Consider the following 25,071-nt stretch of genomic DNA (forward strand, 5'->3'; position numbering starts at 1 on the left):
TTAAAGGGGAAGTTAAGGCAAAAATTAAAATTTCACCAGTTGTAGTCTTCGGGGTGCTGAGTCGAATGGTCTTGGTCCGAGAAAGCTGAGACGCTCCCTTCCTACTTGAATCCCAATCGAACCCGCGCACTTCCACCGAAACTGGGTGGCTGCGCCCTACTAGATGGGGATTTGTATGCAAAATGTCACTAAAAGCGCCATTTCGTTCTTATAAAAGCACGGATGACCGCGATTGGCCCATATGTTGTAGTCTTTTGGACGCTGAGTCGAATGGTTTTGGTCCGAAAAGGCTGCGATGCAGCGTTCCTCCTTTATTCCCAATCGAACATGCTTGAACAAGCGGTCACGTGCTCCTGGGTGCCCAAATCACCTGGTCACCACGCCAGCAGGCGACAACTTTCACACCAAGGTTCAACTCGAGTGACAGGACTGCACCCAAAAAAGGTCAAACAGGCTAGTAAGTTGTACCCTGCAGGCACGGTGACCAGGTGACTGGTGTACGCAGGAGCACGTGACCGCTTGTTCAACCATGTTCGATTGGGAATAAAGGAGGAACGCTGCATCGCAGCCTTTTCGGACCAAAACCAGTCGACGCAGCGTCCAAAAGACTACAACATATGGGCCAATCGCGGTCATCCATGCTTTTATAAGAACGAAATGGCGCTTTTAGTGACATTTTGCATACAAATCCCCATCTAGTAGGGCGCAGTCACCCAGTTTCGGTGGAAGTGCGCGAGTTCGATTGGGATTCAAGTAGGAAGGGAGCGTCTCAGCTTCCTCGGACCACGACCATTCGACTCAGCACCCCGAAGACTACAACTGGTGAAATTTTAATTTTTGCCTTAACTTCCCCTTTAAAGCAAAAACAACCCAACGATCACTAATCAACCATACCTATGCTGCTCCAGACTACATCACAGCGGTTACCGTACGTGCACTTGACGAACTCGGCCTGTGTGAGCGCGCACCAGACAGTTGTTAGTAGGGCTGCAACGGGTAGGGGTTTAGCCGGCTAACGAGTTCGGGTATTTCTACCCGGGTAGCACGGGTGCCCTATCGGGTATTTGTTTGACATAGTTTGTACAGTGAGTGTGCACTTGCACTACATAGAAAGTGTACAGTAAGCATGAAGCCGTGCTTTTTTACATGCACCGTTGCAAAAACACTGTACTCCAACTACCCTATCGGGTTCTCAGCAGCAAGCTGCTACCCGAATACCCGCTCGAATTACGGGTAGCATGGGTACCCCCACAGTCACACTGTGCATCTACTGCTTACACAGTTGCATAATGCCGTTTATTTATTTATTTTTTTAAATTTTACTATTATTATTTTTTTCGGCAACGCAGATGATGATGATGATGATGATGATGATGATGATGATGATGGGTACCCTACTACTGGGTGACACCCCTAGTTATTAATAGTAGCAAGAGTATATAACCCCCCAAGAGTGTGCAACTCCTGATACCCTTTCTATGGGGTATGCCGACGGCGAAAACTCACATCACGTGGTGCAGTGTCGCAGTTGTACGTTTCCAGCCCGTTTTTAGCGAGCAGCGGAGTAACAAAAAAAAACCCACTCTCTGACAGAAACTCACTGCGGGTATGCACATCCCCAGCATGATCATAGCAGATATTCGGATTACGCGCATGCTATCCTTCGTTTGTACGAGCCCGCTCGCGACAAAAGGGTCACTTTGGCTTCCGTGACACTTCGGAGAAAATCGCGTACAAAGTTTGAAGTGGGGAAAATCCCGTTTTTTGAGAATGCGTCATCATTTGTGTGTTCCTACGCGGAGCTGTTGCGCAACATCGGTTTTACATCACCGGTTGCGCGTGCGCCTTGGTGACAGCTTCATGCAGCAGTTTATTTGAGCAAAATCCGTCAAGGGATCTCAGTTTTCTTATTGTTTGAAGTTGAGGAAGAAGTTTGATTTTTCGACGTAGTGTGGTTCGCGAGCGCTGTCAGCTGTTTCTTGACGTCGACTTGTTGTTTGCCTGTTGCGGACGAACAATGAGCCGTCCAAATTATTTTACAACTGATGCAGCGCTTGCCGCTGTCCTCGCTGAAGCTGTAGACGAATTCTGTGGACGGGAAAGCGACCAGGCGCACGCCAGCGCCCCTGCCACGGAGAATGTTGTTTCTTCGGATGATGAGGAGAGCGAAGGCGTCCCTGATCACTTCTTGGATGATGAACTGGACATAGCTTGTGCTGCTGCGCAGTTCAACGCTTTGGCTGTTGACGATGCAGATGAGGCAATGGCAGAGGACGCAACAGAGGCTGTTGATGAGGAAGGCACTGATGCACATGATGATGTTGAGGCTGCTACTGCTGCTGGAAATCCTGGCAATGTGTGTGGCTGGTCCGGGAATTGTCTTTAGAAATTTGCGAATGGACAAGTGGAACAAACCCAGATGGCAATGGCAGAGATGGAAAAAGGAGATGCAGACATGCTGTTGATTGGCATCCTGGAGTCATCTAAATTCAACCAGGACACATCCACCAAGCAGAAGAAGCGGAAGTATGTTGCGTTCGGCTACACTTAACTTGGACGGCATGTGTGTGTGAAGGCGTTCCGTACCATTTACGGAGTGGGAACAAAACGCCTCCGCAACCTTATCGGCCACATAAAGGAGCACAATCCAGTGCCCAGACAACATGGGAACACGGGGAGAAGGCCAGTGCATGCCTTGCGCTCCGAGCAGGTAGAAGGAGTGGTAAGCTCAACAAATCCCTCAGTGAGCAGTTTGGCATCCCTCGTCCTGCGCCTCTGCATGGCCGAAGTGCGCGGCCGCCGGTGTATCTTCCAGCACGCATGTCGTACACCAGCACCCACCAAGAGTACCTGCAGGCATCTGGTGAGGCTCATGCGAAGCCTGTCGGGCTCACCAGCTACCGTGAGATTTGGTCGCAGTGTATGCCGCACATCCGGTTTATGACGCCCCGGACAGATGTCTAAGACAGGTGTGAGCAGTTCCGGAGGAGTGTGGTCAATGCGCTAGGGGAAGACGCCAAGCTAGAGGCATGCGCTCAGCTCTCGTCACATGTAGGTGAGGCACAGAAGGAACGAGATGTGTACAAAGAAGCCACAGTTGCTGCAAAGTCTGAGGTAGATGCATGCCTTGTACCAATTTCCCCGACATGCCTCCCTTGTAGCAATGACCTCCATTCTGTTCATTACACTTTTGATTTTGCTCAAAGTGTTGCTCTCCCTCACAATACTCGTCAAGTAGGTCCCCTGTATTTTAAGGTTCCACGTAAGGCCCCTTGCACACTACATAGAAAATCCCATTTTTGTTGCGTTCCTGTAAAAGTTACCATGCAAATGGTCTGCTTTTCGCGGGAAACCTAAAATGTTGCGCAAACGTATTCAGCAAACTCCAGACGGGTATACAAAGGCGTGTTTATGTTTTATTTGCATTTCTGGCCTGTACTTTGCTTTGCACCTGTCCTTCCGTGAGACTTCTTGACTCTTGTCGTCAGCCCTTTTTTCCTTTCGATTTGCTCCTTGTTTTGAGTAGTTGCACGTTGTTTGTTTCCTTCTGTCGCGTTGAAGCTAGTTCGAGAAGATGAAGTTCAGCATGGCGAAAGTTGTGTTCAATGATGAGATGGAGGGGAAGTTGATCGAGCTGTGGGCACACTACCAGCGGGTGAAAAGTAGAACGATGAAGAAGAGGTCACAGAAGGAGAAAGAGATCACTGAAGACCTCAATCTGTATGCTAGGAGTGTTGGCCTGGACATGGCATTCGATGGGGAGTCGCAGATCCATGTCGAAGTGATAGCATTTCACCAACACTCGACAAACATTTCTGCAGACCAAGCTCGGAGAGAAAAGTTTAAATTTTTAAAACTTCCCACACTATCTCCATGCAGCACCGGTGAGGCGGCAGTTGCCATAAAAAAATTTATGAGTATTTTATTAAAACGAAAATGTCTTTTCAAGTGTGCAATGGAACTGATCGGGACTTGCTTGAAAGTGACGCATACGCTAAAAAGCAACTTTTTACTTGTACGTAGTGTGCAAGGGGCCTACAGCTCATATATTTGGTGTAAATAATGAAGCCCTCCCCCGTCAAGGCAACTATTTGCTTGACGAATGTGACACCATTGGTGCAGATGGCAAGAAGGGCCATGGCTCCAATACTGTTGCCTAGTGTTGGCTCGCTGCTTCACTACTTTGAGACGTACGACTATGGTGAGAAAAGCTGTGTGCTGACTGCTGATAACTGCGGTGGACAAAATAAGAACAGGACTATTGTCGGCTATTTGGCATGGCGATGCGTTGTAGGCTTGCATTGCCACATCACGTATAGCTTCATGCTGGCTGGCCACACGCGGTGTTTAGTGGATGGCTGCTTTGGCCTGCTCAAGCAAAGATTCGGCCGGAGTGACTGCTACTCCATGGCACATCACCTGGTCACCGTGCCTGCACGCTAAAGGTCTTTTAGATCGCAATCATAACACACACACAGCCGTGATCGTGACTCACCATTTCCTTGGCGGCGGGGCCTTGTGTTGTCGTCTCAAAGAACAGCATGTCGTTGGCTTCGGCAAACTGCTGTCCAAGCCGCGTGGTCACTTCGCGGCGATCGACTTCGTCGCATTTGTTTCCGACGAGCGCACAAATACGTACACCGGCGTCGGTATGACGCCGTGCCTCGTCCAGCCAGGACTGACAATGTCTGAATAGTAACAACAATATTCCAAGATTCACATAAGAGAGTTTTAGCAACTCGCAAACGAGTACGAGTCCGCGGTCAACTCGGAGGAGTCCATCGATCTCTAGAGGTCGATTCAAACACGCACGGACGGTAAATGGTTAACAGTAGCCGTCATTTGTTATGTTACAAAACATCTGCCAAATCTGGTCACAGTAAAGATCTTACCGAAAGGATGCCATGCTGGTAATATCATACATGACAATCATGGCGTGTGCATCGCGGTAGTAGCGTGTTGTCATCGACTGCCTGAAGCGCTCTTGACCAGCCGTGTCCCACAGCTGAAGCTGCACACGATCACACAATGGCAGGGAAAGCAGGGAGACGGAGGATGAGAGGGCGAGAAAACAAGAGAGAGAGAGAGAGAGAGAGAGAGAGAGAGAGAGAGAGAGAGAGAGAGAGAGAGAGAGAGAGAGAAGGAAGGGAGATACGCACACACACACACACGCACCCTTGAAGAATTTTTCTGTACCAGCCAAGTGGATCCAAAGTCAGCGTTTATCATGAAAATGTGCCGGCTGTGTCGTAGCACTTTCAAGCCCAACTGGTTTGGAAGTATTGGATAATACGTAGTACTGTGATGCCGGTCATGCCTTTCACGGCAGTCACTACTTGTAATAGCGGTCATACAGTCGCAAATTATTTGATACCAGTCACACAGTTACAAGTCCTCTAATGCCAGCCACCATTAGTCGCACATGAGTACCAGCAAGAGTAGATAAACAAGAGTGTGCAACTCCAGGATGGGTTGGCCCATGGCGGAATTTTTTGTTGACGTAATCTTTTCTACGACGAACACGCTGTATGTCACTGCACTGGGTGCGTTTGATTACTGCCATCGAGAGAAGATAAACAAGAGTGTGCAACTCCCGGATGGGTTGGCCCACGGCGGAATTTTTTGTTGACGTAATCTTTTCTACGGCCCACACGCTGCGAGTCTTTTGGAAAGTTTTGCCTCGTGCACTTGGCCGGGCTTTACATTAGAAGGTCGGTGCCCAGCACGTGCTCTCACACTGCTCTGCGGCAAGATGCGCGTTTTTCTGAAAAAAGGTGATATCAACAAACAATTCCGCAGCGGGCGGGGGTATCTGCAGATTGTGCAGGAGAGATCCGGAGTTGCACACTCTTGTTTATCTACTCTTGCTGCCACGAATCGATTCATGAATGGAATCTCATCGTTCGATTTCATGTCATTAACCCTGGAATCGGTTCGGAATCCATTTTCCTTATTCACATCGGGTGATGTGAATAGCCAGGGGCGGTTCATGAATGGATTCAACATCGATTCGTGCGCAAAATCGAACGTACTCACTAATCAGGATTAGAATATCATGTGTACGTCAAGAGAATGTGGTCACGTGACGTACTGGAACTGGACAAAGAGGACCATCCGGCCAAGGTGAGCACACTTTTACCTGTCCCTTGAATGGTCATTTTCAAAAAAACAGGTTTCACTTTACAGCAATGTACATTGTACTCATGCTACTGCCATGGTACGTGTTCCATAGTCATTGTAATTAATTTTGTAAGTCACAGTAGAGATAACACATGAGCTACCTATGCGCCATGACTGTGCTCATTGTGCTGTGTGTATTTACACGTACACTGCACTGTCATCTGACACATGTCACGCACAGGTGCTGTTTGATACTATTACACACCTTCATGACAACACAGGGTTCACATACTGATCAACGCAAATATTCTACAAAGAAACACACCAAAAAAACTCACTTTTATAATCTCCCTCTCCACGACAACCTTCTTCTCCCGAAAGTCCACCCCTATCGTGGCTTCGGGTGCTGATGGACATGCTCCGTCAGCAAACATGCACGACAGGCAGGTTTTGCCGACGCCTGACGAGCCGATGACGATTAATTTGTAGGCGCGATGCTCCTTGATGTGTTGCTTGCTGGACGAAACTGCCGCCACTCGAACACTGCGGGACGAGCCTGCGCGAGATCTTTCACCGTCCTTCGCCGACATCTGGCGAGCATCGGTGCAGTCACTCCATCCAAGTAACTAGTTCTTGTTCCGTGCCGACTACAGTTTCTGCCTACACTGATGAATTTTTGGTTCGAATCACATGCATTTCCCAAGCGTCAGGAAGGAATCGCTGTTTTATTCCATTCGCGCTCAGGCGCAGGTTTCTGATCCGAACAACATGCAGCAGTTCTCACAGTCCCAGCCAGCCTGGTTTCTCTACCATAGTCGCATACCAGGCGGAAGAAGGTAAAGTGAAGCTGCACATCGAAGCAATAAATTATATTTTGAACGAAGTGCAGAACATCGGTCCTCACTTGAGATGCTTGAAATTTTGAAGCGCGAGATTTCGAGCGTTCCACGCGGCGCCCACGGACCCAAATCGCGAAATGTGATGTCCGCGCGATATCCGGTGCGGGTTATGCCAAAATCGACATCCTAAACCGTATATGGTCTCCAAACCCACGCATTCGCGTTTTACTCCAGTGAATATGCATGCATGTAGTGCATGCATGCATGTAGTGCATGCATGCATGCGCGCAGTCTAGCTAGCTAGCTGTGTGTCATCATGAGCGAGCACGTGGCAGTGTGGTGCTCGGTTTCCATGGTCACCGCGTTACGCAACTGCTTTAGCTCAAAAAATATCCGGGTTTTGTTTCTTCTACAGAAAAGTAACAATTTTCCAGTGAGAGAAGCCCGTTCAGCGTTGTTCTTGTTGATCTTCAGTAGGTGTTGTTCGAACCACAAGTCCACGATGGTGTTGTGAGGCCGCATGTGCCGGGAAGTGTAGGTGAAGGCAGCAAGCCCGGAATTGGCGACAATCCAATATGCTCCGCTCACTCCAGTCCCGCGGTACGGTGTTTGGACGCGCACCACGCGTGCTCGGTTCCTGCAGGAGATGCTCGAACAATTCACCTGACGATGAAGTTGTTCTCAAGGTGAGCACGAAGAACGGTGTGTTCCATGGTGCATCTGTGTGTCTTCTTGGCGGCTAGGACAAAAGAATATTCCTCCATACAGTACATGACAGAATCTCGTGTACAGTCGCGAGTCGTACCGAATTTTAGTTGTACAAGGTGAATAGCAATTTCTGGACATAAAAAATAAAATAGAGCCCCACTGGCTGTATGTTTCACATTTTTCATATCTTTTTGTATTTCTTGTATAGCCTGATCCTTCATCTTTCCAAATATGTGACAATTGCTCATGCTGTGATCCCAGAGACTTGATCGCAGGACGTTTCTGACAGGCTATTTTTTGGCCTAAATTTCAGTGTATGGAATTCTGGACATGAAAATAAAATAGCGTCAATAGGCATCCTATAGTGCACCATTTTGCTACAGTATCCCAGTATTTTTCTATTGGTGGACTGCAGTTAGCCTCTTCACACTTCCAGCCACCAGTTCCAAGACTATACATCGCCACGCAAAGTGGTCATTGGCTACCCCAGCCATGTATTGCTTGGAATAAAATAAATAAATACAGCATCTGAAGTGCAGTGCACATGGCAAAGCCAACGATTCGTCCATTGCTTCTTATTTTACTCAAAATTCACAATTCTCATGTGACATCGTACCACAAAACTCGTCAAAGTGCCGCACAAGCAAAGGCTATCAACAAGGCACCAACACGAGGAGAAACTACAACAGCCCAGCTGTCAACTACGGCAACAAAAAACTTCATCAACTCGACTGACTTGACTCTACACCGGACGAAAAATTATTTTACTCGAAATGTCCAGAAATCGCAATTCACCTCGTACAGGTCCTCCGTCGTTAATACATTATCTCTGGGCCACCAAAAAAGTTATCTTATAGCCTACTCACACGACGAGTACTTGCACGATAATCGCGGTGACTTTTACGATCATCGTTGGGCTGGTGATTCACACGGCACGGCACACTTTCGTTCAATCGGCGAATTCCTATGTGGTGCCTATGGATACTGGCAAAAGAGTGGGAAATTTAAAATCTCCAGTCAGCCAGCGCTGAATCCCGGAAAATTTCCCTGGGCGCCAATTGATCTTGACGAACGTTACGTGCGTTGTAACTCACTCACCGTTCATCCGTTCGCTTCGGCGATCGATCGAGACGACAGCAGAGAGTTTTCTCTTCTTCCTACATATTTCGTTCTCTCCAACCAACTGAGAATTGACCAAGTTACGATAGTTTGAAAAAAAAGTATTTGAAAAGTGTAGAATTTATCGATCACCGGTGATCTATAAAAGTATGTGCCGTCACAGGAACAAAGACCAATTTTTTTCCGAAAAGCCAGAAAAGTTGCCACGATGAACGTGCCCGTGGCGGCCTCTTCGTTCACGTCCAAGATTGGGCTACGATTGACCACGTTTGACTATTTCAAAAATTATACCATAGAAACAAGCCTGTAATCGTGGATTTTCCCGTCGTGTGAATGGCCTGTTCGGGTGGCATTGATTGGCGAATCTGGTTTGAGTGCGAGCAGGCGGTGTGGTCCGAGCAACGCTGGCCCAGTCGAACACAGCAAGGGTGTAGTACGCAGAATGTACTCTAGGTACTATGTACAAACGAAGGATAGCGTGCGCGCAATCCGAATATCTGCCATAATCATGCTGGGGATTTGCATACCCGCAGTGAGTTTCTGTCAGAGAGTGTTTTTTTTTATTACTCCGCTGCTCGCTAAAAACGGGCTGGAAACGTACAACTGCGACACTGCACCACATGATGTGAGTTTTCGCCGTCGGCGTACCCCATAGAAAGGGTATCAGGAGTTGCACACTCTTGGGGGTTATATACTCTTGTTTGCATACATAGCGTGAGAGTTCATAGGTTTATGGGTAGGCACAACTGATTATAGTACTTAGTATGGTAAGTACAGGTAGATGAGGCTGTGCGAATCACATGCAGAAACAGGGTCGTGTAGTCACGCACACATCATACCAGGACCCACGCGTGTGTGTGTGTGTGTGTGTGTGTGTGCGTGTGTGCGTGTGTGTGTGTGTGTGCGCGCGCGCGTGTGTGCGTGTGTTACCCGGAAGCCTAATCGGTAGGGCACTGTCCCGGAAAGACAGGGGTGCTGGGTGTGAATCCCGCTCGTGGATCATTCTTTTGCAACATACTACACTAGTAAGGATGCCATAACGCTGACCTTCTTCTATGCTGGATTGTTTGCATTGCCCATGCGTGTACGTGTTTGCTGCAGGGCTGGGCAAAGAGTGTACGTCTCCACGGCAAGCTGGTGTTTGCACACATCTCAGACGGACTGTCACCGGAGCCCATGCAGGTCGTCATGCACAAGAAACTGCTTCCCAAAACCGGCGACGTGTAAGTCGGCGCGACTGCATGCGAAGCGGAGTGCTAACGGCATGCCTATCATCAAGAGTATATATTATATTAATCTCCCAAGAATATGCAACTTCTGATGCCCTTTCTGTGGGGTTCGCTTGCGGCGAAAACTTGAAATTTTACATCACGTGGCGTAGTGTTCCTATTGTGCGGTTCCAGCCCGGGTTAGAGAGCAGCGGAGTAATAACAAAGCACTCCCTGACAGAAACTGTTCTAGCCAGTGTTAGAGAGCAGCGAAGTAATAACAAAGCACTCCCTGACAGAAACTCACCGCGCGTATGCAACTCGCCAGCATGATCATGACAGATATTCGAATTGCGCGCACGCTATCCTTCGTCGTACGCTGTAAGAAACGTAACTGAGACTTGTGATGTGAGCTTTTGCCGTCAGAGACCCCATAATTATGCAGAGTTACTCACTCTTGGGAGCTTATTTACTCTTGCTTTCGGGACTAACAACTGCACGAGTACGTAGCCCGCAGGAGTGGTCGGCTTCCCGTACAACCTCTATCCAGTGCTGCCGTGATGGCAGAGTTTCAATTTCACGCGCGATGGTTGAATAGGCCACACTGGCAAATAGTGCAAGTGCCCACTGAGCAGCAGAGAGTGGAGCCCGAAGCACAGTTGCATGCTATCCTGTACAGTGAAACAGCTGTCTAAGACGACCGCCGCTCCAGGCACCTTCCAAACCTGGTCTCTGTATAAACCAGGTGGTCTCCTTATCCAGGGTCATTTGACTGGAAATAGCATTCCATGGTCCTGGTTTCAGCGGTCTTCTAGGACAGGTGGTTGCCTTATCCGAGTGGTCACCTTGACAGGTTTTACTGTATTTATCATGCACATGGTGTGCCTACTGTATGTCTACAAATTTCCAGCGCCTTTAAATGGCCTCCCAGGGCCAAAAACCATTTCGGCCGCATTGTTTTGGCCTGTACTGCTGCTGCCTGTATACACGATCACACTAAACCTTGCAAAAAAACAAATTCGGCCAAAATTCCCAGGCCGAAAATAAATATGCGCCGAATCTGAAATTTTGTTGACTTACGATACTGATGTGAAGAATGCCAAGTTGATGTGTGTTCCGCGTGCTTTACCAGACCTCCCAGCTGTCCAGCTTCCTGAGCTCTGAGTTCGACTTGCTAAGCCATGCTGTTTTGTGTTGTGTGTGTGTGTGTGTGTGTGTGTGTGTGTGTGTGTGTGTGTTTGTGTGTGTGTGTGTGTGTTTGTGCGTGTGTGTGTGTGTGTGTGCACATATGTGTGTGTGTGTGCACATGTGTGTGTGTGTGTGTGTGTGTGTGTGTGTGTGTGTGTGTGTGTGTGTGTGCACGCATGTGTGTGTGTGTGTGCACGCATGTGTGTGTGTGCACGTGTGTGTGTGTGTGTGCATGCTTGTGGTTACTAGGTGGTCAAAGCTAAACACGCATATAAGCTTTGAAGTTGGCGGCAAGATTGTGGATAGCATAGGGCCTGACCAGGACAAGGAGATGAGTGCGAGTTCATTCAAAGCGCATGGTTTCTGCAAGTTGGATGTAAGTCAACCTGTGCGGGACCCAGTGCAATGAACAGGCCAGTGCTTTCTCTGTGTGAACTTGGGTGCTGTGCTGTGCTGTGCTTGGCTTTTCTTTGACAAACAAGATGGTGTTTCTGTAGTGTGGTGGTCGGTTTTACTTGAAAATCATGTTGATTTTCTCTTTCGATGTGCACTCTTTGTGTGTGTGTGTGTGTGTTTGTGTGTGTGTTGTGTGTGTGTGTGTGTGTGTGTGTGTGTGTGTGTGTGTGTGTGTGTGTGTGTGTGTCTGTGCATGCATGTGCATGCATGCTTCTGGGTTTGATTGTGTTGATGCAATCAATTCAGGACATGCCGGTAAGTATCATGACCCGCAATCAACCGTTGCACCAGCTCCCTTCTCACCTGCGAGCCAAGGACTTTCGCTTTCAGGCAGTCTTGCGCATGCGACACCACGCCCGCCGATCTGCACAGAAGTTCTTTGATGTAAGTCCACTAGTTTGTCAGGACTACACTACTGTTGGTCGCCGAAGAACTGGGGGGGGGTCAGCCTCCTAGCCTAGACCGTTCTTATTTTCACGTGTTACAGCCTGTGCACAGTTGAGTCACTGTGTATACGTTGGTATGCTGTGCTTGGTGAAATCCTATCCTGGTCGCTCTTCGGCGCTACCCGACAGTACTGTATATTTAAAAGTCCTGTTCACTGCCTGTAGTGTTGTGCACTTGTTCAGCGTCGGGTGCGCGGTGGTGGGTTGCATTTGTTCCCATGGCGATAAGTATGTCAATGACTGGATTACTGTATCTCACCAGAGTAACCACCGTGTCATTTTCTTCATTTTTTGGAGGCGCTCCTGCAGCCACTATCCCTCCCTGATGCCGTCCCAAGGGGAAATGTTGGAGATAATTTTGGAATTGCAGCCGCTGAGGCTGGACGGGTAGTTTTGCAGTAGCGTTGGTGGTGGTAGTGTGGTTAACCCTTTGAGGGTCCATCGTTCGAATTCGAACGATGTGTAGTGCGTACCGCAAAACTGCCGTAACTCCATTGTTTTTAGTCCTGTTGCAAATATCGAAATATGTAGATCGAAGAGAAAGCTCCAAGCTTTCCAATGGTGTAATCGCTTTTGCGATAGGAGAAACGATGATAACGATATGGCGCTCGAAAGTTGGATCGCGGCACTAATTTGTTCAAACTGCTCAAAATCAATTGTTTTACCGCGTGCTTCGGGGATTTCCCGTGGATGGCGTGGTGTGCAGCCAGCTCATGGCGTGTGGCCCTAATGACGTAGAATCTACTTATTGAGATTCAAAAAATCCAGAGCTGTGCGAGAAACGCCTGCGAAATGGCCTTGGGACGAAATTTAGAAGTATTTCTTTCACCACGAGGCCCGACCTTTGGAGATTTACTGCGCTCTGGAGCGGGCTTTGTGGCAACCATGGAGTTGAGCGTGGCCTCATTCTCTTGGCAGCGGAACGAGCATTTCAAAGAGCCCTAGATTGTCAAAATCAAGCAAACAGAACGCAAGTTATGGTGGAGTGAACTACAATTGCATATTTTCACCCGAACGATGGACCCTCAAAGGGTTAAATGATGATCAACCTGGCATGCATCCTAAATCGAACCAAAAGTGCGTGTGTGTGTGTGGGGGGGGGGGGGGGGCTGGAAGGTTAATTCGACTTACATCTGGGATATTGCATGAAAAATCTATAAAAAGAAGAAGAGAAAAGTAAAGCGTATCTGTGCTGCAGCAACCTTGATTCTACATGCGCACTGTGCACCATTCTGGTAGAGTATTGGTGGAATGCAAACTGACAGCGGTTGCGCTATTATATTTTGTACAACAGCCAAGCATCTAGGCACGAGTGTGTCTCCGATACCAATGGGTGATTGAAAGGCTACCACTAATGCAGTACAAGCCGGGAAAGTTAAAACTAACTTCAAAGAAGGGCTCAGCTGTAACTGGTTAAGTTTGGTACTTCTATGCTTCCTGCTTCCAACTAGCTCTGTCTCTCTTTCTCTCTCCATCTCTCCATCTCTGTGTGCATGTCGTGTTGCATAGTGTTGTAATCAATATCTCTGATTGGTTTATCCCTGTCTATGCTCCCGATAGGATCGTAATTTTATCTACATTGACACACCGACCCTGACTCCCAATGACTGTGAAGGCGGTGGTCAAGTCTTCCAAGTAGAGGTGGGTAATGCACTGCCTCTCTCTCTCTCGCTCGCTCTCTTTCTCTCTCTCTCTCTCTCTCTCTCTCTCTCTCTCTCTCTCTCTCTCTCTCTCTCTCTTTCTTTCTCTTCTTTCTCTCCCCCTGTCCCTGTTCCCAGACACATATTGCGTGTGGGTGCAGGCAGATCGTGTTATGGTGTGGAGTATCCCTACATGAAGTGCCCATCTTTCATCAACTATCTCTGTGTGAATTTAGCATTGGTGACGGTCTGTATGTGTGTGTGTGGGGGGGGGGGGGGGGGGGGTCATGTGTAGCAAGGACAGCAGTAGAAACCACCTTGCTGATCCAATGGAGTACACTGGACCTAGGGTAGCCGGGGCCAATCCTGGGCTAACCCTCAAGCTTGCTAAGTCCTGCCACTGCCAGTCTGTGTTGGTATTTGAGCATTTGCACCATGTACTGCCAGCCTTGGATCATATTCTTGTCGAGGCTGGGTGTTGTTGGAACCTGGTGCTTGAATGTGGACACAACACAAAACATGTCTACATCTACATGTACGTCCAGCTCCCTGCCCTTAGCCAGAGCGGGTCCCCTAGCTATCGATGGTGCCAGTTACTTGACCGCTTGCCACTCTGACAGCGGGGAGAGTGTGCGTGTGTTGACTCATTTGCTTTGTACGTCTGTGCACGTGTGTGTGCGTGTGTGTGCGTGTGTGTATGTGTGTGTTCGTGGGTGGTGTGGTGACTGCAACGCGTCTGATTCCCTGTCGTTGTTGTGCAGAGTGGCAGGCGGTCGTGGCTGGCACCTTGCCCCGGGACCCAGGCACCCTCGACCCGGGACCAAGCACCCAGATTGCGCCCGTTCCACCCATCAGTGGAGCCTCAAGACACGCCACCTCCAGCCCGGGGAGTGTCAGTGAAACCGCGCGCAACCCGCTTCTCAACTCAAACCACTACTGGACTGTCTCATTACCGTGTGACAACACCCAACCTGCACGGTCTGAAGCCTATGACGTCATCATTACATCATCAGATGAGCCGGCGCTTCTCCACTACAGCGTGCAAGCATCCAGCAGCAGTCACAGCAACAGAAGCGGTAGCCCCACCATTGGAACCGTCCGCAGCACATCGTTCTCGCAGTACACCAACACCACGACCACCACTGGATACATTGCTGCCGGGACATGGACATCGGGGTTTTGCCAAGCACCGTGCAAGAGACAGGAAATGCAGTGCAACTGCTGTTACCGCTATGCCGACACCCACTGCACACACGCCGTCAGCAATTCTCAGTGACAAGATGGATTCCTTCTCGTATGTTGTTGGAAAGGCCGTGCCCAGTTCGTTGTTAGCGGCACCGTTTGCTACAAGCAGAACTCAGTTACCGGTCATTGAAGACACAGATTCTGGAGGTAATGACGTTGATAATTTTGTCTCTTCCGCCCTGCTTTCATTGGAGGTCCAAGGCAACATGACACTCTCTCTCCGGCGTAAGATGCGTCGTTGGATGCAAGGTATGGCTAAGCAGGATCTCATGAAGCTGACGAAAGACGTGCCGGGAGAAACGTCTTCTTCCCTTGCTATTTTTGATAATTTTGTGTCAGCGGTCTTGCCTGTACTGGCTGGTCACTCCGATGTGCTGAATGAAATGAAAATGGAACTTCTTCGCTTGAAGTGGAAGCAACGGTTTTATGACCGTATGAAGCGCGCAAGCACCAGCACACCGTCAGCAACGGTTGATGTGCCTACGAATGCAGCTGATTACAAAGTGTTTGCGCTTCCCTTGGCCGCGCGATCTGTGCACGGTCGTGCATCTGTGCATCTGCCTCCGTCGGCCAGCAGCTCTGGCATGACAGCGTCAAGTGCTGGTGTTGTGCGTACGCCTGTTCCTGTCTCTAGCAGAGCTAGCGCTGGTGCTGTGCACACGCCTGTTCCTGTCTCTAGCAGAGCTAGCGCTGGTGCTGTGCACACGCCTGTTCCTGTCTCTAGCAGAGCTAGTGCTGGTGCTGTGCGCACGCCTGTTCCTGCCTCTAGCAGAGCTAGCGCTGGTGCTGTGCGCACGCCTGTTCCTGCCTCTAGCAGAGCTAGTGCTGGTGCTGTGCGCACGCCTGTTCCTGCCTCTAGCAGAGCTAATGCTGGTGTCATGCGCACGCCTGTTCCTGTCTCTAGCAGAGCTAGTGCTGGTGCTGTGCATACGCCTGTTCCTGCCTCTAGCAGGGCTAGTGCTGGTGCCGCTCGTCTGCATGTTGATAAGTCCTGCGTGACCTGGACAGCAGCAGCCATGTCGCCCTCTTTGACCGTGGTGGGAGCACGCCGCCCTGTGGCAACGCGACGCACTGATGAGGGCAATGGCAGTGCTCTGCTCGAGTTGACCTCTGCTCCAGCATGGACACCACCACCGCCAAGGAGATTGTCTGGCATTATGCCGAAGTACGATATTGGGACTGGTGTACGAGTATCGGCTAGACAGGACACGCCAGCTGCCTTGAATGAGTGCTACGTGGATAACTTTGTGTCTGCTGCCTTGCCGGAGTGTGCAGCTCACCCTCATCTACTCAAACGTCTTCATCGCAAGCTGTTTCAATGGAGGCTGCACCGGGCTGCTAAAGCAGCAGATCAGAGAGGCTGGGGGAACATTCACCCTTGTGCTCTGCCGCCAGCTGTTCCCGATAACATGAGTGCTGTTGGTCACAAACCTGACCATGCCGTTGCATTAGCTGCCCAAGCTACAGACCTCGTGCATCGTCAGCTAGCCGCGGTGCCTCTTACAGGTGCCGTGACTAATTGGCCTGCGGTTACTGATAGTCGATATGCTGCACCTGCTAGTCCATATAGTGCACCTGCTACTCGACATTCTGCACCTGCTGGCGGATATAGTGCATCTGCTAGTCGACATTCTGCACCTGCTGGCGGATATAGTGCACCTGCTAGTCGACATCCTGCACCTGCTAGCGGATATAGTGCATCTGCTACTCGACATGCTGCACCTGCTGGCGGATATACTTCACCTGCTACTCGACATGCTGCACCTGCTAGCGGATATAGTGCATCTGCTACTCGACATGCTGCACCTGCTAGCGGATATAGTGCACCTGGTACTCGACATGCTGCACCTGCTAGTCGACATGTTGCACCTGCTAGCGCATATAGTGCACCTGTTTCTCGACATATTGCACCTGCTAGCGGATATAGCGCACCTGCTAGTCCATATGGTGGTGCACCTGGCACACCTTATCCTATTAGTCAGCCGCCAGTTAGCCGTCCATATGTGGCGGCAAAGGCTAAGATCAGCATCCCACCTGCTTCTAGCAATGTGCAAGCCACCAACACATCAACTGCTAGAACAACTAATGCAACAACTGTGTTCGAGTGTGCTCCAAGCACTAATCTGCTGAAGAATTGCGAATCAAAGTCACCAACATGGAGCGCCTGGGCCAAATCCGTCCATGTGGGCACTATTGACCAAGGTGTTGATAACTTTGTCTCCACTGCTTTGTCCCAAGCTGCTGCAAGTCCTCGCCTACTGAAATCAGTCGCTGTGGAGTCCATTCGTAACAATCAAGAGAGCACTGTTTCTGTTTCCCTTTTGCCGAAGACATCCCAAATGAAGCCATCGACATCTCAGGCTTGGGCCAAGTCCGTCCACGTGGGCTCTATCGATCAAGACATTGATAACTTTGTGTCAACTGCGTTGTCCGAAGTTGCCGCACATCCACAATTGCTGAAATCCATTGATATGAAGTCCTTCCGTGATTCTTATAGCATTCAGGAGAGAGTTGTGTCTGATTCCAAATTGCCAACGGAGTCATCTGCACTTCAGACGTGGTCCAAATCTGTCCATGTGGGCACTATTGACCAAGATGTTGATAACTTTGTGTCTACTGCCTTGTCCCAAGCTGCTGCAAGTCCTCGCCTACTGAAATCAGTCGCTGTGGAGTCCATTCGTAGCAATCAAGAGAGCACTGTTTCTGCTTCTCGTTTGCCGAACACACCCCAAATGAAGCCATCAACATCTCAGGCATGGGCCAAGTCCGTCCACGTGGGCTCTATCGATCAAGACATTGATAACTTTGTGTCAACTGCGTTGTCCGAAGTTGCCGTACATCCACAATTGCTGAAATCCATTGATATGAAGTCCTTCCGTGATGCTTATAGCATTCAGGAGAGATTTTTGTCTGATTCTAAATTGCCAACGGAGTCATCTGCACTTCAGACGTGGTCCAAATCTGTCCATGTGGGCACTATTGACAAAGATGTTGATAACTTTGTGTCTACTGCCTTGTCCCAAGCTGCTGCAAGTCCTCGCCTACTGAAATCAGTTGATGTGGAGTCCAGTCATAGCAATCAAGAGAGCACTGTTTCTGCTTCTCGTTTGCCGAAGACATCCCAAATGAAGCCATCGACATCTCAGGCTTGGGCCAAGTCCGTCCACGTGGGCTCTATCGATCAAGACATTGATAACTTTGTGTCAACTGCGTTGTCCGAAGTTGCCGCACATCCACAATTGCTGAAATCCATTGATATGAAGTCCTTCCGTGATTCTTATAGCATTCAGGAGAGAGTTGTGTCTGATTCTAAATTGCCAACGGAGTCATCTGCACTTCAGACGTGGTCCAAATCTGTCCATGTGGGCACTATTGACCAAGATGTTGATAACTTTGTGTCTACTGCCTTGTCCCAAGCTGCTGCAAGTCCTCGCCTACTGAAATCAGTCGATGTGGAGTCCAGTCGTAGCAATCAAGAGAGCACTGTTTCTGCTTCTCGTTTGCCGAAGACATCCCAAATGAAGCCATCGACATCTCAGGCTTGGGCCAAGTCCGTCCACGTGGGCTCTATAGATCAAGACATTGATAACTTTGTGTCAACCGCGTTGTCCGAAGTTGCTGCACATCCACAATTGCTGAAATCCATCAAGACACAGTCACTTGGTCTTGGGATGGGCAACACCACCACAGCAGCAGCAGTAGCAGCAGAAACAGCAGGGATTGCGATATCAAAGCGGCAAGGTTTGGACGGTAGGAAGCAGATCCATCCCAGTGCCGATTCTGCAGGTGCTGTTGGAACCGCCCAGGCTGACAGTGCTCGCGTTGAAGAGATCAAGCGTGTGCAGGGTACAACATTTGTTTCGAGTGATGTTGTTCACCTTGGCGAGGTGTTGGGTTTGTCCGCACCTGCGCCCAAAACTGTCTCCAAGGCCCGCCGTACGCGTTCCTCGAAAGTTGAACAGGCCGAGAGTGTGCTAGGTGAACAAGACCCTGTGCCTGTGTCATCCCCTACTAGTGTTGTCGTCCCGCAGCATACACAGCCATCTCAACGCGCCCAGATCGGTAGCGTGCAGCAGGATAAGCAAGGTGCGTCGTCGCTGAGCCACGCCACCGGACTCGCTTCCAGCCCCGTGCCACATGGTCATAGCGCCGCGCCTGCCAGTGTAGCGTCAATGTGCACTGCTCTCCTCTCGGAGGCCGAGCTAGAGCAGGCTGACGACATAGATGCAGGAGAGTGTGTACATCGAGGACTGCGCACTACCACCACTGGCCAAACACGACCACCGCCACTGCTGCTAGAGTCTGCAGCCAAGCTAGCGCCAACGCCTGCTGACCCGCAGCCATCGCGCGTTGCTGGCCAGCAAAGTCATGTTATTGATAAGCCTGGAGCAGACGCCACCACCACCACTACCACCGCTGCTGGCTCAGCTAGTATACCGAGAACACGATACGAGCGTCCGAGGAACATTGCACAGAGGGGTATTTACCTTCTTTGGCAGAAGTTGTCCAGCGTGCTCCCGGCATGGCCTAGAGATGTGTTTAGAGCACAAGGTCATGATGTTCACCGCTCTGTGTCCAGTAAGGGTCGGGATCGCTCTGTGTCCAGTAAGGGTCGGGATCGCGGAGTGCCAGTCACCACCACGACCAATGCTGCTGCTGCTGCTGCTTTTGCGGCTGAGACGTATCACTCCCAGCGTTCTGCGGTTCAGTCCATCCCTGTTCTCACTGATGCCACGCTAGCGTCCACTGCCGACCTACAACCTGCTTCGTTTCAACCTAGCTCCGCGTTGAGTCCTGTGGCAGATGCCAGCACGCAGCAAGCTTCGCTTCAGCCCAAGTCTAGTCTGGGTGTTGTCGAGGAACTGTTCTCTTCCGAGCCACCCACACTGCCAGAGTTCATCGTGGAACCGTACGTGGATGATCTTACTGTGCCATTCGAGGACGAGACCGTCCTTGCGCTGTTTGCTGACGGCGACGACACGTTTGTCTCGAGCGCCTTCCAGCAGCTCGTCAGAGAGCTTGATGCACTGCCAGTGCTGCATTCCGCTGTTGAGCAAGCGTCCGCTTTGTCACGGGCAACAGAAGCAGCAGCTGCTGCTGCTGCTGCTGCTACAGAAACCGGCAAGAAAGCAAGAAAGAAGAAACATGCCGCCGGGTTTGTTGGTAGCACAGCGGCGGCGCTCCCGTTGGTGGAGCGAGAAACGGTTGGCGGTGTGGTGCGTGACGCCAGGCAGCAGCTTGACGACGGTGACGACGTGCACGATGCCGAGGACAACTTTGTGTTGACAGCGCTGTACGACCTGCGACACGACCTGCTCACCAACCCGCCCAAGCTGTCGTCTCGCCTGCGCACCGATCACGTCCTGTCTCTCTGGCAGTGTGGAGTGGTCATCGGCGAGCAAGAAGCCCGCATCGTGGACCAGCTCACCCGCAGCCAGTCTCTGTCGCCGTTGTGGATGCGCTATCGCCAGGAGCGCATCACCGCGTCCAACTTCGGAGTCGTGTGCCGCCGCAAGAGCACGCACGCGCCCGCCTCGCTCCTCTCCTGCATACTGGGACGCAACGTGAACAATGTGCCGTTGGAACGGTTCGACGGCTGGGCCATGCAGTGGGGCAAGGACAACGAGCACTTGGCCATTCGCAGGTACGAGCAGCTCTTTAAGCGCACGGTGCGTCCATCCGGCCTCGTCATCAACCCGGCGCTCTGCTGGCTCGGTGCCAGTCCTGACGGCCTGGTGTCGGATTTCAACGAGAGCGCTGGCCACCGTGGCCTGGTGGAGGTCAAGTGTCCGTACAAGTACCGGCATCAGCGCATCGAGAACGTCTGCACCGACAAGCTGCAGAGCCTGGAGATGGTCAACGGAGTGCCGACCTTGAAACGCAACCATCAGTACTACTACCAGATCATGGGCCAGCTGGCCGTCACCGAACGCCAGTGGTGCGACTATATCGTGTTCACGCGCCGCGACATTCACGTCGAGCGCATCTACTTCGACGAGGCGTTCTGGAGCGAAATGCTGGCGACACTGACCAATTTCTTCTTTAATCACATTGTCGAGCGCCTGCCCTATTGTGAGCACATGCCCGATTGTGATGATGCCACAATTGACGACGACAGCACAGAGCAACAGGAAGGCGAGCTCTGCACGCGCGGTACGCTGTGCCGCTAATTTCCAACGCCATCATCTTATTTGCTTGTAAGCTCTGCTAGGAATTGACATGGCAATGTGTCCACGCTGTCTCCAAGCCGGTCGCAAGAACGGCCATGCATTTAGATTGTCGCTGGACGACAAATTAAGTTCTGGAAAACTGGTACTAGCTCACTGGTCTACTGACAGAAGCAACGCCAGTTTGACATTTTTTTAAAGTGATCTATCCTTTCCTCTCCATCCACTGATTTAGGTATGCCACAGGCCGTTCTTTTTTCTTTTTCTTTTTTGGGTTTGTAGTCCAGCTGGTCTCCAAAATTCCTTCCTGAATCCGTTTTTATTCATTGAACTTATTTATTTGTGTGTTATTTATATTAGGATATGATGGTTCCACACATGTTAGGGGTGATGGATTTCTTTAGTGTTCTTTTTGAAATTTAAGTAGCTTATCTTATGGCTGCAGGTCGGCCCGACTAATGTCAGTTATCGAGAGCAATCTCTCTCTCTCTCTCTCTCTCTCTCTCTCTCTCTCTCTCTCTCTCTCTCTCTCTCTCTCTCTCTCTCTCTCTCTCTCTCTCTCTCTCTCTCTCTCTCTCTCTCTCTCTCTCTCTCTCTCTCTCTCTCTCTCTCTCTCTCTCTCTCTCTCTCTCTCTCTCTCTCTCTCTCTCTCTATTTTCTTTCTTTCTTTCTTTCTCTGCTTGTGTGTTTCTACATGTATGTCACCCTCTGTCTGAGAATACCAAAAGATGCAGTTTTTCCGTCTGCGTGTGGTCACGCCATGTAGAGTCGAGCCGTTTTGGATTCATAATTTTTTAGTTTGCCTGTGTTTATTTGCTAACAATCATCTCACTTGTCAGGCTCAGTTTCGGCTTTGCGTACCTCTTAACCCTGTTCCGCTTGATTAATCTTTGTCGCCTGTATCAGAATAGGTCAAAGACGTTATGCGTGGTGCGTGTGCATGTATACGTTCATGTGTGTGCGATCGGTACCCTGCATGGCGAGCACGCGCGCGTGTGTGTGTGTGTGGGGGGGGGGGGGGGATCGTTGGTGGGGCAGTACACTGCATGACGCGCGCGTGTGTGTGTGGGGGGTTCAACCGTAGCTGAGTAGTAGGTAACGAGCGGGTTCTGGGACAGGGGGCGCCCGGGTCCCAAAAAATGGGGTATTATTGAAAAATGGGGTACCCCCTTTTTTTGAGGTAGGGGCACCCCCTGGCACATATTTTTATCCGCAAAAAAACCGGGCCAAAAATAATTTTCACCGCAAAAATGGGGTACTATTAGTACCCCATTTTTCAATAATACCCCATTTTTTGGGACCCGGGCGCCCCCTGTCCCAGAACCCGCTCGTTACCTACTACTTAGCTGATTTGCGGGCCATGCTTCCCGTCTCTCTCTCTCTCTCTCTCTCTCTCTCTCTCTCTCTCTCTCTCTCCCTCTCTCCCTCACGAGGGGGCTGCTTGCCCAGTCGACTACTTATCTATAGGATGTACTCCTTGTCAGTCTGGTGCTACCTTGTGGTGCTACCTTGTGGTGCTACCTTGTGCACGTCTGACTGTTCCAAACCTGGTTTAGTGTGTGGACTCTAAAGCTATGTTCCCAACTGGCGCGTGGACGCGGTACGCTTGCGATTCATGCGTGCCCAAACGCGCGCTCAAGCTTTCACAAGAAACAGCAATCCGAGTCGTATTTAGCGCGTGCGACACCTTCGAGCACTAATTTTTTACCCCGCCAGTCAAAGTGACTGGCGTGTACGCTGGTACGCGCTGAAAATTCCAACATGTTGGAATTTCCATTTCGGCGCGTTTCCGTACGCATGGCGCCCCAAAAGCCAGCAAAAATACGCACAAGCGCATGGTTTCACGCGCACACGCGCCAATTGTGAACACAGCTTAACGCATAACTTGTGCCCCACTGTTTTCCTTGTTTCTACGTAAAGGGGAGGTTCACCCTAAAATGGGGAAGTTCACCCTAAAATGAAAACTTTACAGCCTGTGGCGAAAAATGCACTGATTCCAATGGTGAAGGTCCCGGGTTGATCCGAGCAGCCGTTCTGGAAGTATACCAGCTTGATGTTGGCACTAAATTTGGTGACATCATGAGGACGTTTTTAACTTGCCCAGACTCCAATAGGCCGGATTTATGACGTCAGAGACATAGACTTTGTATGGGAGTAGATGGGGATATTTCAGTATTTTGGCTCTCCGTTGTCCCAAAGAAGTCGGATCTTTTTCAAACTTCGGTATGGGACATATGGCACCCTACCGGTATCCTGACTGGAAAAAAAACATTCTAATATGAAATTCATTGTTGCAGAGAAACAAGAAAGAAATTGGTTTTTCACTGGCCAGAAAATGCCACTTCATAGCTGTGTGGTGACTGAATGATGCGGAGCATTGCCGACGGAACACCAAGTTTCTGACCAGGCTGAATAGTGGCGATTAATTCTTTAGCCTTGCAAGCTGTTGAACGGTGCACTCCCAGCACACGTTGCTATGGGTTCTGCTGTAGCATCGCTATCATCGCCTCTGGCGATAAGTGTCAAATGGTTTAAAGGGGAAGTTAAGGCAAAAATTAAAATTTCACCAGTTGTAGTCTTCGGGGTGCTGAGTCGAATGGTCTTGGTCCGAGAAAGCTGAGACGCTCCCTTCCTACTTGAATCCCAATCAAACTCGCGCACTTCCACCGAAACTGGGTGACTGCGCCCTACTAGATGGGGGTTTGTATGCAAAATGTCACTAAAAGCGCCATTTCGTTCTTATAGAAGGACGGATGACCGCGATTGGCCCATATGTTGTAGTCTTTTGGACGCTGAGTCAACTGGTTTTGGTCCGAAAAGGCTGCGATGTAGCGTTCCTCCTTTATTCCCAATCGAACATGGTTGAACAAGCGGTCACGTGCTCCTGGGTGCCCAAATCACCTGGTCACCACGCCATGCCGGCAGGCGACAACTTTCACACCAAGGTTCAACTCGAGTTCAACTCAAGTGACAGGACTGCACCCAAAAAAGGTCAAACAGGCTAGTAAGTTGTACCCTGCAGGCACCTGTGACCAGGTGACTGGCGTACGCAGGAGCACGTGACCGCTTGTTCAACCATGTTCGATTGGGAATAAAGGAGGAACGCTGCATCGCAGCCTTTTCGGACCAAAACCAAAATACTGAAATATCCCCATCTACTCCCATGCAAAGTCTAAAAGACTACAACATATGGGCCAATCGCGGTCATCCATGCTTTTATAAGAACGAAATGGCGCTTTTAGTGACATTTTGCATACAAACCCCCATCTAGTAGGGCGCAGTCACCCAGTTTCGGTGGAAGTGCGCGAGTTCAATTGGGATTAAAATAGGAAGGGAGCGTCTCAGCTTCCTCGGACCAAGACCATTCGACTCAGCACCCCGAAGACTACAACTGGTGAAATTTTGATTTTTGCCTTAACTTCCCCTTTAATGAAGTTGGTTGCTCCAACGAGGAGCACACGCTTCTTGCCGAACTTGACACTTGACTGACTCACGACTGCCATCCGGAGCACACGAGGAGCACGTCGAACCTTCCGCTCGGCAAACCTGAAAGAAAGCACCACTCCCTGCTCAATACACAGTGTTTCGGGGAATTCACCCCTCATCAGTTGAGCTTGAGTAGGCTGAGGAAGATTGTGCCTGAAAAGCACCACTTATATACTGCTCTCCAGGCCAAACCATCACCAGGGATACAAACTTACAGAGACGCTTTGTTTTCAGCGCGACAAACACCTCGTGAAGCCCCAGGTAGCAGCGTGAATCAGAGTCGCTCATGGAGTTGTGCTAAACAGACGTTGACAGCCAGTATAGCTATTCACAACGCTGTCACCTCCAACAACTAGTCGCACGTCCGCGTGAGGGACAACAATACGAACTTAGAAGTTGCGACTTCGGCGGTAATAGTCATGAAGTTGGTTGCTCCAACGAGGAGCACA

The 25,071-nt window shown here is 50.1% G+C and overlaps 2 protein-coding genes across 2 annotated transcripts in view; one reads left to right on the top strand and one right to left on the bottom strand.

Moving 5' to 3' along the window:
• Window positions 1–6,983, bottom strand: part of LOC135819127 (putative Ras-related protein Rab-33) — an 8,884-nt gene extending 1,901 nt beyond the window's left edge. The window contains exons 1-3 of the mRNA XM_065332279.1: window positions 6,459–6,983; window positions 4,893–5,011; window positions 4,496–4,688 (exon numbers count right to left, since the gene is read on the bottom strand). Of these exons, the coding sequence (XP_065188351.1) occupies window positions 4,496–4,688; window positions 4,893–5,011; window positions 6,459–6,710 (564 nt within the window). The 5' untranslated portion in view covers window positions 6,711–6,983. The remainder of the gene's footprint in view (window positions 1–4,495; window positions 4,689–4,892; window positions 5,012–6,458) is intronic.
• A 422-nt stretch (window positions 6,984–7,405) lies between these two features.
• LOC135819129 (uncharacterized) lies at window positions 7,406–22,038 on the top strand. Its single transcript, XM_065332281.1, has 6 exons — window positions 7,406–7,645; window positions 9,888–10,009; window positions 11,432–11,558; window positions 11,885–12,022; window positions 13,645–13,725; window positions 14,486–22,038. Exons 1-6 carry the CDS (start codon window positions 7,535–7,537, stop codon window positions 21,137–21,139), a joined length of 7,233 nt encoding a protein of 2,410 aa, XP_065188353.1. The 5' UTR covers window positions 7,406–7,534; the 3' UTR covers window positions 21,140–22,038.
• The last annotated feature ends 3,033 nt before the right edge of the window (window positions 22,039–25,071 follow it).

Source organism: Sycon ciliatum, chromosome 6 (assembly GCF_964019385.1).
Source record: "Sycon ciliatum chromosome 6, ocSycCili1.1, whole genome shotgun sequence".
In the NCBI taxonomy this organism is placed as follows: domain Eukaryota; kingdom Metazoa; phylum Porifera; class Calcarea; order Leucosolenida; family Sycettidae; genus Sycon; species Sycon ciliatum.